The 13,694-nt window shown below is 40.1% G+C and overlaps 2 protein-coding genes across 2 annotated transcripts; one reads left to right on the top strand and one right to left on the bottom strand.

The window, feature by feature from the left end:
- The first annotated feature begins 5,728 nt into the window (after window positions 1–5,728).
- On the top strand, window positions 5,729–7,760 carry LOC311062239 (uncharacterized protein). Its single transcript, XM_084081118.1, has 3 exons — window positions 5,729–5,870; window positions 6,662–6,775; window positions 7,065–7,760. The coding sequence occupies exons 1-3, from the start codon at window positions 5,819–5,821 to the stop codon at window positions 7,304–7,306; spliced, it is 408 nt and encodes a 135-aa protein (XP_083937244.1). The 5' UTR covers window positions 5,729–5,818; the 3' UTR covers window positions 7,307–7,760.
- A 2,987-nt stretch (window positions 7,761–10,747) lies between these two features.
- Window positions 10,748–12,206, bottom strand: LOC311062240 (uncharacterized protein). Its single transcript, XM_084081119.1, has 3 exons — window positions 12,103–12,206; window positions 11,414–11,527; window positions 10,748–11,192 (listed from the first exon to the last, which is right to left on the bottom strand). Exons 1-3 carry the CDS (start codon window positions 12,152–12,154, stop codon window positions 10,951–10,953), a joined length of 408 nt encoding a protein of 135 aa, XP_083937245.1. The 5' UTR covers window positions 12,155–12,206; the 3' UTR covers window positions 10,748–10,950.
- Between the last annotated feature and the right edge of the window lie 1,488 nt (window positions 12,207–13,694).

Below are 13,694 nucleotides of genomic sequence, written 5' to 3'. Positions count from 1 at the left end.
TCTTCCATCGGCCTCCATTATAAATCTCTGAACATTTTAAAGTTTGAATGGGGGTTCTAGGCGTAAGTATGTAGGACTAGTAGTCTGCCAAAGAAAAAAAAGTACAAACTTTGGCAGGCTACTAGTCCTACATACTTACGCCTAGAAACCCCATTCAAACTTTAAAATGTTCATCTTACTGTGAACAATGTTTGCCTGAGAACGAATCTTTGAAATGTTTCATAGGTTTAGAAATGTACTCCTTTATAAGTTTTGGCACCTCAAACAACGCTTTCACCTAGAAACTCCCTTCACACTTTTTATAATTCATCTTACTGTGGACATAAATGCGTGAACTTTTTACTTCAAGTTTTGTAGTTTTTGAGGTATTTAACTTTAAGCGCCCAATGCATTGTCAATGGCAATGGATATAGAGCACCGAAGTCTGAAGTCACTGCCAGTAGAGGGCGTTCCAGGGTTCGTGGCTTTGTTTTTTGTGTTGAAACCCCCATTTGGGAATCTTAGATTAGATGTTCCAAACATAAACAAATCACCCTGGCGTTTTTGTCAGGGGGGGGGGCTCTGCATCGTTTATGATATTCATTCATATTTGATACAGCCTGTTTCTGGCGAAAATGGAATTAATTCTGCCTTAAAAGTCTTAAGAACTACTACTTCCGGGTCTGAATTCACTGTCCCCACAGCAGCCACATTCATGGGAAATGTAGTCTTTGGGTTGTTTGACTCGTTTCTAGTGTTTATATTGTGTTACTCTTTGGGTAAATGTGTACATTTACACCTTCAGTCGATGCCTCATATCCATATGAGTAAAAACGCCAGGGTGGTGTGTTATTTTTGGAACACAGTTCTTATGAGCGATCTAAGATTCCCCAATGAGGATATCAATACAAAAAGTTAAGCCATGAACCTGCGGAATGCACCCTCTACTGGCAGTGACATCAGGACTTCGGGGCTCTATTTAAAGGGAAAAAAGTACAAACTTTCGCAGGCTAAGTTAACAGAACAAGTGAGAACCTCTGTGGTGCATTGGTTTAGATACAGCACTTGCAACCAGAAGGTCACCGGTTCAAATCCAAATCCAACCTTTAATGTTGAAAAGATGTCATTGCCTCAACATTGTATTATGGTTGAATTTAATGATTGAAATGCCAACATTGAATCAATATTGAATCTATGTTGTTTGACGGTAGTTTGGGGTGGGAGGGGTGAGATCACTGGAAGGCTCTGGGTGGGTCACAGACAGACATACATACATACATACATACATACATACATACATTCATACATTCTAAAGTAAGCACCATATGTTGAGGACCATGGGTTGTGATTTTTTTAATTATGTATAAATCTTCTTAAGGGTTGTGCGTAATGACAACACCTTTGAACAGAGACTACAAGGAGTGGAGCAGTCCAAATGTCCCATAGCCTATTTAAACCTAGTGGTATGTCCCGCGCCATTTGAATCTCCTGGCTTCAGACACACACACACACTTATACACACACTCTCACACACACATTTTCCGTATCAATCAACCCACAGTGAATTGATCCTAGTCTGTCACAACCACGCCGTTCAAAGGCGCGCGCACGTGTGTGTGTGTGTGTGTGTGTGTGTGTGTGTGTGTGTGTGTGTGTGTGTGTATGGTTTGTTACATAAAAGATCTGGTGGGTGTTCTTTTGTGTGCCATAACGCCCCAACTTTACTGTCTGGGGGAACAGCGGGGAGCAACCACTGTACTGAGTACATCAATGAGTATTGGCTTCGGTGCCCCCCCTAGGCTCGACAGACCTGTGACCTTGCTTGCAGGGGTTGGAATTGAACCTGTGCCCCTGGTCGCCGGGTGGTATTTACCAAAGATCACAGAGATGTCCACAAACTATCCACTGCCCTACGGCACCTCCATACATTTACACATTTCTTTGAGTGCTTTTAACTTAAAAGCACTCAAAGAAATGTGTAAAAGCCTTTTAAGTGTCGTTTCTGGTTGTTAGTATTCAAAGCATGCTCAGATTTAAGAAGCAGGAACCTTTGGCTCATAAACAGTGTCTTAACCCATTTAGACCTGAGGCCGATTCTAAAAACGCCTTCTAAAACCTAACCATAGTTTTCTGAAAACGTTCAAATTCTTACTAAAAATAAAAAATAAAAAATGATGTTACTATATCATAGCAACAACTAATGAGACACAGAGGTGGCATCCGGATTGAAAGGTATAACAACGTATAGGTAGCAACAGGTCTCAACAGTGACCTACCAGGCTGTCTGCTCTGAATTTGTTTTTCTCCTGCTTTAACTAACAACAAACAACGATACAAACAAAATATATCAAGATATGCAGTTGAATTTATTCATTTGGCTTCTGATAAGTAACAAGTTTAGTAACTCACTGTGTAAAGACACTTTCTACATGATCCAAAGGTATTGGGTTCAAATCCAATGGACAGCTGATCTACATTTTGAAGAATCTTGAAATGTATTTGACAATTTCTTAATACTTTTGAAAGTTTTAAACACAAACCTTTCTTATGAATATGAGTATGTGTACTTTACCTTTTTAAAATATATTATTAACTTATGACTTTCACTCCATTACATTTCAAAGACACTGTGCTTTTGACTCCACTACATTTATAGGAAGGGGGAAAACAATACATTATGAATTACGAATTCCACTTAAGCCCTATTTCAAATATAATGAACATAGTAGATCTAATATAGTCAAAACAGCTTATCTACAAGTTCACAACACGTCACATTTAGACGTGCTGTAAGCTTGTGGATAAGCTATTTTCACATTTGTTTTTTGTGGCATTTTTTCACTGATTTATATGAATCAGATTTGAATCACATTCCTAAGTGGTTTAAAATGAGATTCTAATCCGATTTCTAAACACTCGTACGGTACAGTGAAGCTTGATTCATACTTTGTCATACAAAGGTGTCACTCGTCGAAAATAGCAGTTCTACAAGCATCAGTATTGACGCGTATATATCTTTCTTTGGTTAAATATTTAACAAAAATAATCCACAGACGAACTTAACCATTTCCACTTTTCAATATGCTCCTTTGTTGCCTCTTTTTCTGGACAATATGTAGAGGATGAAATGCATAATTTATCAAATAATATAAAGGTAATATCAAATACATTGTCAAAAATGAGAGACAGTGAGGCTTTATTAGCAAGACAGAGAACCACTTCCATAGAATATCTGATGATGGGGTGGCCATAACTGAATGGTTAGAGCCCGCCTGGGAAGTCCCAGGCTCGATCCCAGGCCTCAGCAATGTGTCAAAGTGTCCCTGAGCAAGACACTTAACCCCTATGATGGGTTAAATGCAGATACCTCATTTCACTGTGTATGCAAATATACAGTGACAAACATCATAAAGGCTTGTGGACTATATTATAATTACAGTATATAGTGATATTATAATATCTATCACTATTATAACACTATACGATTTTCAGGCTAAGGACCCCTTAGCTGACAGAGAGATAAAGCAGACCCAATGTACTATATTGTATAAAACTGAGTTGCAGATTAAACTTGCAGATTTCATAGATAGCTTCATACTTGTTTGACAGCTTGTTTTGTTTTTTACACATCATAGTTTCTATTCATATATTTGATTTTCAGACAATTAACCATCTAAGTAACCAATACTTAGAAATACTTCACCTTTGACTCTGTAGTCTAAATAAGAATAAACATGGATAGCTGTGTAATCAATGCCAAAATATTAGGAAAACATTTATACAAATGCCAACATGTTAGGAAAAATAGAAATACATTTCCTTTTTACAAAATAAAACTCACAGGGATGAATTGATTTATGTACTTCATTTAGTAAGACATGAGAACAACAGTACATGGAAGTACAAATTCACAATACAAGGTCTACTAAACTGGAAGGCTCATAAAGTTCATAAAGCACTAAGCTTGTTTAAAATGAGATCCCCACAAAATAAATTGATATTACAGATATCTTCTCTCCAATGCATAATATTGAGTTACACACATTTCTATGAATATTCACATTTAGATATTCTGTTTGATTGACTACATTTTTTTAATTCAATGTCACATTTCAACAATCACCATGTCAACATCTGTAGGTAATGTAAACACCTCCTGCATTTTCACTGATGGCTGTTCTATGTAGATACTGAGGAAAGGGTTTGATACAAAACCAACTACTTGACCCATGTTTACCTCCACAATTCAAATTCTGATGTCAGTTTCATTTGGACACTGAATTGTTCACAGTTTTGTCTGAGGATTTGTGACACCCTTTCAAGAATTGGGAAGTCATATAAATAGCCGACCTGGCTACAAGCTTATGCGAAGCATTGTGAGCTGTTTTCAGTGCGCGACACCATCATGCGACGGAGCATAAATTAGGCTTAATAATGCCTCGGCCTTGGTTAAGTTAAGATCGTTGACTTTTGCTGTCAGATCTGTAAGGACATCAAAGTCCAATAACCAAGCGTAGTTTGGGGATGGTCCATTCCAGGCTGAACCGGCCGGTCAAGCAAAACAACAGTAATGTCGCTCACAGACTGAGTATAGTCAGAGCACAGTCAGCCACAGACAGACTACAGTCAGCCACAGAGAGAGTACAGTCAACCATAGCCATGGTTCACATGGCGCTCGTCATGGCGCTACTTGTTCCTGGTTTTTGAAATTTCTACATTTACAACTCGTACATCTACATAAACGTTCAGATTTCAAATCTAAAGTGCTGACCCCACGGCCATGGATGTTACAAGTTAAAACGCCCGGGTCTAAGTACCCGTACCTTCCGTATTGTTCAATAAAAAGCATTTTAATCCGATCCGTAGCCATTTTCTCAGAATTTTCTCCATATACCTTAGATGATGGTTGAATCAATATTGATTCCTTAACATTGATTCAATATAGAGGCCGATTTTTGCTAAACACATTTATATTACTCATACAGATTTTCTCCAAACATCAGGCAAATCACTACACAAGATCTCTGATCAAGACAGATCTGTCGGATTTTTCATATTCCATCCTGATTGACTAACATTGGCTTCCAAAGTTTGCAGGATTGTGGCCCGTTTTGAACAAAATGCCTCATCATGAACGCAGCGTCCAATTGCTGTGAAACTTTGCATGCACATTCCGACTAGGCCAAGGAAGAAATGCCACTCTATATATTTTCAGATCGGCCTCATGGTAGCACTATAACAAGCAGATTCATGTTTTTGCCTATACCCCTTGAACTGTAGGTCATGCAATCAAAATAAAACTTCCTTTGGATTCCTTGGATCATTACGGAACTAAGCCACTGCCATTTCCACCCGACAAGTTTTCCACCATGTTGCGCTTTTTTTTACACTTACCAATCTTATCCAAACCTCACTCAAATTGGTACACATTATCTCTGTAGTCATGTGATCAAGATATATCTTCACATATGATTCATAACCCCAAAAATGCCAACGATGTAAAGTCTGGCATTTAATTTTGGTACAGTACTTTAACCTCACCTCAATTTTCTTACAGGCAGTTTCAACATTAAGACATCTTTTGTTTATCATCACCACTCCTCCTTATACAATGCAGAGCAGACGCATTGGTAGGCTATCTATGAGTCACAGAAGGAATGACAAAAAACCTGTAGAACCCCTTCCTGTGCCGCCACCCCCACCCCATCCCACCCTACCTGGGTTGTATTTAAACAACAGACTTGTGCCACAGCCTCAGCATTACCCCTGACGGATTTCATCCATTCACTTGGGATCAGGACAATCAACTTCTTCGAGAACACATCACATATACACCAAGATGGCCAGGATCTTATTTGGAATGATTGCAGTGATCGCATCCGTTATGTTGGGTAAGCCTCATCAGTGATCCATGCTAATAATCTGTTTCTTATAATATCCTATAGAACGAAAAGAACTTTACTGACACAGAAATCAAGGCTAGTTTACTAACAGAGGGTTTGTCCTCCAGGTCAATGGGCCTTTTAGAGTTCGTTTTTCAGGTTGATAATCAGTGGTCTAACATGTTTAACAAGTAGTTCTTATTGTAGGTGTTTATCAAGGAAAGATAATCACAGTTATCACTCTGGTCAGCGGCATTATGTTGACTTGACCTTTCTAATAAAAGAAGAGTAGAGAATGTGAAACCAGTTTATCATTGGTTAGTATAGGATTTCCTTTGACAGCATGTGTTCTCTATGATGTTTAAATTCTTGAATCGGATTTTGTATATGTAGTATATCTGGGTAATTCAGTAAAATCACGGTGTAGTTTATCATTTTTGATAATTAGCACAGAATTAATTAAACAGAACAGTCTAGAATGTTTGTCCAAAAAGTAATTGGTCACTATGTTCAATTTGAAGTGGTTTCAATAACAGAGTGTGGACAAATCCACCACATTCACCATTAGAATAGATGAAAAATGACAAATGATAAACTAAATTAAGTCAATCAGTCTGTCTTCTCCTAGCTACTATTCATGAATTATTTTTTAATGTTCCATGTTGACCCCCCCCCCCCCCAATTTACAATGATAACTTAAAATAAGAATGTTTTTATACTCCATACACTTTGATCCTATTAAATATTGTCTTTCAAGGTCAATGATATGAAACTAATTAACCCAACTTTCCATATTTTAGCGGACAGTCTGACCTGCAACAAATGCAGTGTGGGTCTTTTCGGCTACTGCCTCAATTCTGCTTCAGTCTCCTGTACAGAGAATAGCACGGAAGTCTGTTTTACTGGAGCAGCAAGTAAGTCCTCCTCCCATCCTCATAGATGCTCTGATCCACACATCATTCATATAGGCATTCATGCATTCACGCCTGAGAGATAGCCTAGTCACTTTGAATTACTGTACCATCACTTCTTCACACATTTACATGCACCGTAAAAGAATAAAACATTTTATTTATAACACACTTTACATTTTAGAAAATGACAAAGTGCTAAAATACTACTAAAAGGCACGCACACACAGCACATGAGTACATATTTGACATTCACATTGACTCATCATCTCTCTGCATTCCTTGTGTCCAGCATTCCCCAGCATCACTGGCTTCAATGGTTTCAACAGCCAGGGCTGCACGACGACCACCGGATGCAATGCCACCACCAACGCCACCCTGCTGGGCATCGCCTACGAGACCAAGGTCACCTGTTGCTCCACTGATAAATGCAACCCAGTCACACTCAGCGGAGCCCCCACGACCAAGCTGTCCCTGACTGCTGCTCTTGGCGCAGCCGTCCTTGCCTCTGTCTTGGGAACCATGATTTATTAGTCACTAAACTGGAATCCAACACCTTTCGTGATAATAAACTCAACTTCAACCGCAACAATGCCACACAACATGTTCTCTTGGCTCTCCACCAAAGCTGGTTTGTCAACATTTCTGTAGCAAGAGCGATAGATTTGGATAGGTGAGATAACCTAGCCAAATATTTTCAACCAAAGGCTCATCAACCATTATTTGTGTGATTTGCACTCAGTTTAATCGTATTAAGTCCTACTCATAATTCCTTGTTGAGCTGAGATATTCAGAGTCAAAGGCTTTTGCTTTTACTTGACATGTTTACATCATGGAAGTTGATCTATGTAGTGTTTTACTGTAGGTAAAACGCTGAATTCAACCCCCTTGCATTGTTATTTTTGTAATGTTATTTATCTATAAGTTACTGTTGAACTTTTTGGACAAAATGCGAGATGCGAGAAGAAATAAAGAAAAATAAGTTTGATTATTTGCTCTGTTTATTTTCTCACATTTTCTCTTCTATTTATTCCATTCAAATGAACTTGAGTAGGCTACTTTGCAGTATATACTGCAGAATATAATTAAATTCTGATTTCTCAATAATGAGGCTTCCAATACACAGTGTTTGTAAGTACTCCAATATATAAATTGAAACATTTTCAGTCACTCTCACTCAAGAGAGGCTCCCTGTTCCACAAATATTCCAGTTCAATTGTATCCTGTAAATAATTCTCCAGTAGTCACTCACTAATATGTGAGGAGATGTGAAAAGGGTTTTATTTTTTGTCATGTGTTTGGAGACAATATTTTGGTCTGATTAATGTCTCCACGCATGACTCTCATCTTCACGTGTATACTCTTCAATTCAAACACAAACTACAAACTCTCCATAACCTGACTCCCACTTATCTCATTCGCTGACACTCTGCCTCCCACAGTCTCTGGTCTGCTGACACAAACCTCCTGTCCCCTCCTCACAGTATATGACCAAGCACCGAACCTGTGGGACTCTCTACCCAAACACGCCTGAGACTCCATCTCACTCCCCTCCTGGCTCCTTCAAAATATCCCTCAAAACATACCTCTTCAAAATGTTATATTTCACTGAAGAGCTTGCAAAATAATTCATTTAGTATGAATCACAGTGGTACTGTGGTAAGATACTGGACATGAGACAATGAGTTCAAAACTCAAATCACCTTTTTCGAATATTAAACTTTTAAGAAACAAGGAGAGCAATCAAAGTGTTAACATTGTGGTTTAAAACATTATTCATGATAAGCACGGTGCTCTGGGTCAGAGTATTAAGGAGGGGAGGTTAAACAGGATTAGATAAAAAAGGAGGGGACTGTCCCATGCTGAAATGTAAAGAGACTGAAGGGCAACAATGAAAGTTTGGATCCACCAGAGGGAAAGGGAATATAGCAGATAAAAATATCTGAATGAAAACAATATTTCTATCATTCATTGCAATGGTCAACATTGAATCAATGTTGAATCTATGTTGTTTGACGGTAGTCATATTTTTTGGGGGGCGGGGGGGGGGGGGGGGGGGGGGGTGGTGAGATCACTGGAAGGCTCTGGGAGACCATTTTATGGGAGGGGGGGTCACATACATTTTAATTAAGTAAGCACCATATGTTGAGGACAATGGGTTGTGATTTTTTAAATTATGTATAGATCCAGTCCTAGCCTGCGTATGCGGGGCCTGCGTATCCAAGTGCCTGGTGTAGCCGGTATCATTGATATCCAAACGCGCTGTACGCGCGCAGTGAATTCCTTTGAACAGAGACTACAAGGAGTGGAGCAGTCCAAATGTCCCATAGCCTATTTAAACCTAGTGGTATGTCCCAACCACCCCCACCCCAGCCCGCGCCATTTGAATCTGGCTTCAGATATACCCCACACACTCTCTCTCACACACACACACACACACACACACACACACACACACACACACACACACACACACACACACACACACACACACACACACACACACACACACACACACACACACACACACACACACACACACACACACACACACACACACACACACACACACACACGTGACGTCACAACCACTCCGTTCAAAGGCGCGCGTGCGTGCGTGCGTGTGTGTATGTATGGTTTGTTACATAAAAGTTCAGGTGGGGGTTTCTTTGTGTGCCATAATGCCCCCACTTACTACTGTCTAGTGTCTACTGTCTGGAAACAGCGGGGAGCAACACTGCTCCACCACCCCCACTGTACTGAGTACATCGATGAGTATTGGCTTCGGTGCCTCCCTATAGGCTGAACAAACTTGTGACCTTGTGTTGGAATTGAACCTGTGCCCCTGCTCGCCGTGTGGTATTTGCCAAAGACCACAGAGATGTCCACAATCTCTGTGGTTGCACGCACATTCCCACTAGGCCGAGGAAGAAATGCCACTCTATATTTTTCAAATCGGCCTCATGGTGACACTATAACAGGCAGATTCATGTTTTGGCCTATAACTCTTGCACTGTAGGCAATCAAAATCAAATTTGCTTTGGATTCCTTGGATTATTATGGAACTACGCCACTGTCATTTCCACCCGACAAGTTTTCCGCCATGTTACGTTTCTTTTAACGACTCTTACCGATCTTATCCAAACCTCACTCAAATTGGTACACATTATCTCTGTAGTCATGTGATCAAGATATATCTGTCAACTTTTTCGGGTTCTATTCCGATTGACTACGATTGGCTTTCAATGTTTGCTGACGTATTCCATTATGCACAACATATAAGAACCGCTGGACTAATCGGCAGGAAACTTTGCACCAACACTCCCAGTCATCTCCTCACATATTAGTGAGTGACTAATGAAGAATTGATATATACAGTATTCAATTATGAACTGGATTCTTTGTGGAACAGGGAGACTTCTCTTGAGTGAGAGTGGTTGAAAACTTGTTATTTTATATATTGGAGTAGTAAAACACTGTATTGGAAGCCTGATTATTATTTTTTTTAAAGATATTTTTGGGGCTTTTTTGCCTTTTTTATTGATAGATGACAGTAGACTGACAGGAAATGGGGAGAGAGATGGGGGGGTGACACGCAGCAAAGGTCGTCGGGATCGGGAGTCGAACCCACGACACGCTGTCAGGCTGTCATTGCAGCCTAGGGTGCCTGGACCGCCACGCTGCGGCCCAGGCCGGAAGCCTCATTATTGAGAAATCAGAAAGAATAGAAATTTCATCCACAGGGGAATATTGTGGACATCTGTAATTATATTCTGCAGTATTTATTGCAACGTATTCAAGTTAATTTGAATGGAATAAATAGAAAAGGAGAGAAAATAGTTAAGATTCCATCATATTATGTGGAAAAATAAACATATAGCAAACACGGTAATCAAAATTATTTTTCTTTATTTATTCTCCTTCATTTTGTCCCAAAAGTTCAACAATAACTTAACAGATAAATAACATGAAATAATTACAATGGAAGGGGTTTGAATTCAGTGTTTTACATAAAGCATTACATAGATTCCATGATGTAAAAATGTCAAGTAAAAAAGAAAGGCTTTGGCTCTGAATATCTCAGCTCAACAAGGAATTATAAGTAGGACTTAATGTGATTAAACTGGGTGCAAATCACATAAATAACACAAATAAGGTGTTGGATTCCAATTGAGTGACTAATAAATCATGGTTCCGCAGAGAGAGGCAAGGATGGCTGCACCAAGAGCAGCAGTCAGGGACAGCTTGGTCGTGGGGGCTCCGCTGAGTGTGACTGGGTTGCATTTATCAATGGAGCAACAGTCGATCTTGGTCTCGTAGGTGATGCCCAGCAGGGTGGAGTTGGTGGTGGCATTGCATCCGGTTGTCGGCGTGCAGCCCTGGCTGCTGAAACCATTGAAGTCGGAGATACTGGGGAATGCTGGACACAAGGAACGCAGAGAGATGATGAGTCAATGTGAATGTCAAACACATGTACTCATGTTTCTGTGTGTGCATGCATTACATTAGCAGGGTTTTACTGTGCGTGTGAATGCGTGAAGAAGTGATGGTACAGTATAATTCAAAGTGACAAGGCTATCTCTCAGGCGTGAATGCATGAATCCCTATGAATGATGTGATGAGGATGGGAAGAGGACTTACTTGATGCAGCAGTAAAACAGACCTCCGTGCTATTCTGTGTACAGGTGACATCTTTAGAATTGAGGCAGTAGCCCAGAAGACCCACACTGCAACTGTTGCAGGTCAGACTGTCCACTAAAATGTGGACATTTGTGTGGAGTTAGTTTCACATCAGAACATCATAGACCTTGAAAGACCATTTTTATAGGATCAAAGTGTCAGGAGTTTAAACACATTTTATGAATTGCATTATGCTTATTTTCAGTTATCATTTGAAAACTCAACAAAAAAATCTATATGGAACATTAAAAATGTCCTGAATCTATTACGGTATAGCTAGGAAAAGACAGTGTGATGATTGACTTTAGTTTATCATCGATTTACTTCAATGGGTGTTTCACATTCTCTACTCTTTCGTTAGAAAGGTCAAATCAAGGACACAGAGATATCAACATATGATGCCGCTCACCAGAGTGACAACAGTGATGATTATCTTTCCTTGATAAACACCTACAATAAGAACTACTACTTATTAAACATATTAGACCACTGTTTATCAACCTGCAAAAACAACTTTAAAAGGCCCATTGACCTGGAGGACAAACCATCCGTTAGTAAACTGACTTGATTATTTTGTCAGTAAAGTCCTTTTCATTCAATAAGGAGATTGTAAGAAACAGATTTTAGCATGGATCACTGATGAGGCTTACCCAACATAACGGATGCTATCACTGCAATGATTCCATATAAGATCCTGGCCATCTTGGTGTATGTGATGTGTTCTTGAAGACACAGCTGAATGTTCTGATCCCAAGTGAATGGATGAAATGCTGAAGCTGTGGCACAAGTCTGTTGTTTAAATAGAACCCAGATAGGGTGGGATGGGATGGGATGGGGTGGGGTGGGATGGGGTGGGGTGGGGTGGGGTGGTGGCACAGGAAGGGGTTATACAGGTTTTTTGTCATTCCTTCTGTGTGAATGACTCATAGATGCCAATGTGTCTGCTACAGTATGTGGTCTCCGCCAGGCCGGGTTGCCTGCCAAGGGCGCGCAAACTTTGGACATAGCCACTTGGAGGGATCTGAAAAATCTACTGTAACTGTGTGCACCTTGATCCTCTGTTATGCAGTATGCAGACAAGTCCTGAGCACCTCTACTGCAACATATTTGGCAGCACTATCCCGAAGCACAGTATCCAAAACTCCACAACACTATTAAGTGTCCTATCCTTCAACTATAAATGTCCATATCTTTACAGTTCTCTTTTCAGATAGCATCCATACTCACTCAGAAACGTATTTAGATGTCTCACACACGCTCTTCTCCTCCAGGCTAGAATGTTGACCAGCCACAGCCCAACTTGTAGTAATTAATGTCAGCTGGTTATGGTAGAAATACATAAAAACCCAGTTCTAAACAAACTAACCTTCTGGATTTTGACAGGTTTACACGCTGATATATCCTCACCCTGGCTCTGAATTTGGTGACCACATTTATCTGATTATTGAATTTACAACCAACCCTTAAACATCACTGTTTTTACATATGTGTTTATCCGGAAGACTCGCCCCAAAACACGCTCGCCTTCAGCGTCGATCCAGACGCCCCGCTCGAGCGGAACCCTCGCCACAACGGACATTCCACTCGCCACGCCGGCGTCTTTGTGCATTGAACTGTGCATAATGTCACAGCTGTCCTGGAGAAGATGCACAGGTATTGTAAACAACACCAGTCAGACAGCATTCCGCAGAGGTCCCTGGCACAAAATAGGCCAAATCAGCTGGCATCTGAACATTCCAGGTGGAAAGCATTCCAATGGTCTCATTTGCATTGTTCTGTTAAAATTCTCTCTATGTTGTTTAAGGGTGAGACAATTTTTTGTTTAAAATGTTGTGTGCAATATGCTATATGAGAAGAGAACTGCAATGACATGGACATTTATAGTTGAAGGATAGGACATCTAATAGTGTTGTGATGTTTTTAGTGTGCTTCAGGATATGTAGGTCATGCAATCAAAATAACATTTCCTTTGGATTCCTTCGATCGTTACCGAACTCCCCAAATAAGCCACTGCCATTTCCACCCAACAAGTTTTCCGCTATGTTGCGTTTATTTTGATACGACTCTTACCGATCTTATCCAAAACTCACTCAAATTGGTACAGATTATCTCTGTAGTTATGTGATCAAGTTATATCTGTCATTTTTTTCGGATTCTATTCCGATTGACTACGATTGGCCTTCAATGTTTGCTGGAGGGTCCCATTATGCACAACATACAAGAACCGGTGGACCGATCGGCG

Source organism: Gymnoscopelus microlampas (assembly GCF_963454915.1).
Source record: "Gymnoscopelus microlampas genome assembly, chromosome: 15".
Classification (NCBI taxonomy): domain Eukaryota; kingdom Metazoa; phylum Chordata; class Actinopteri; order Myctophiformes; family Myctophidae; genus Gymnoscopelus; species Gymnoscopelus microlampas.
Note: the sequence above shows the minus strand (reverse complement) of the source record. Positions and strands in the feature narration are given on the sequence as shown.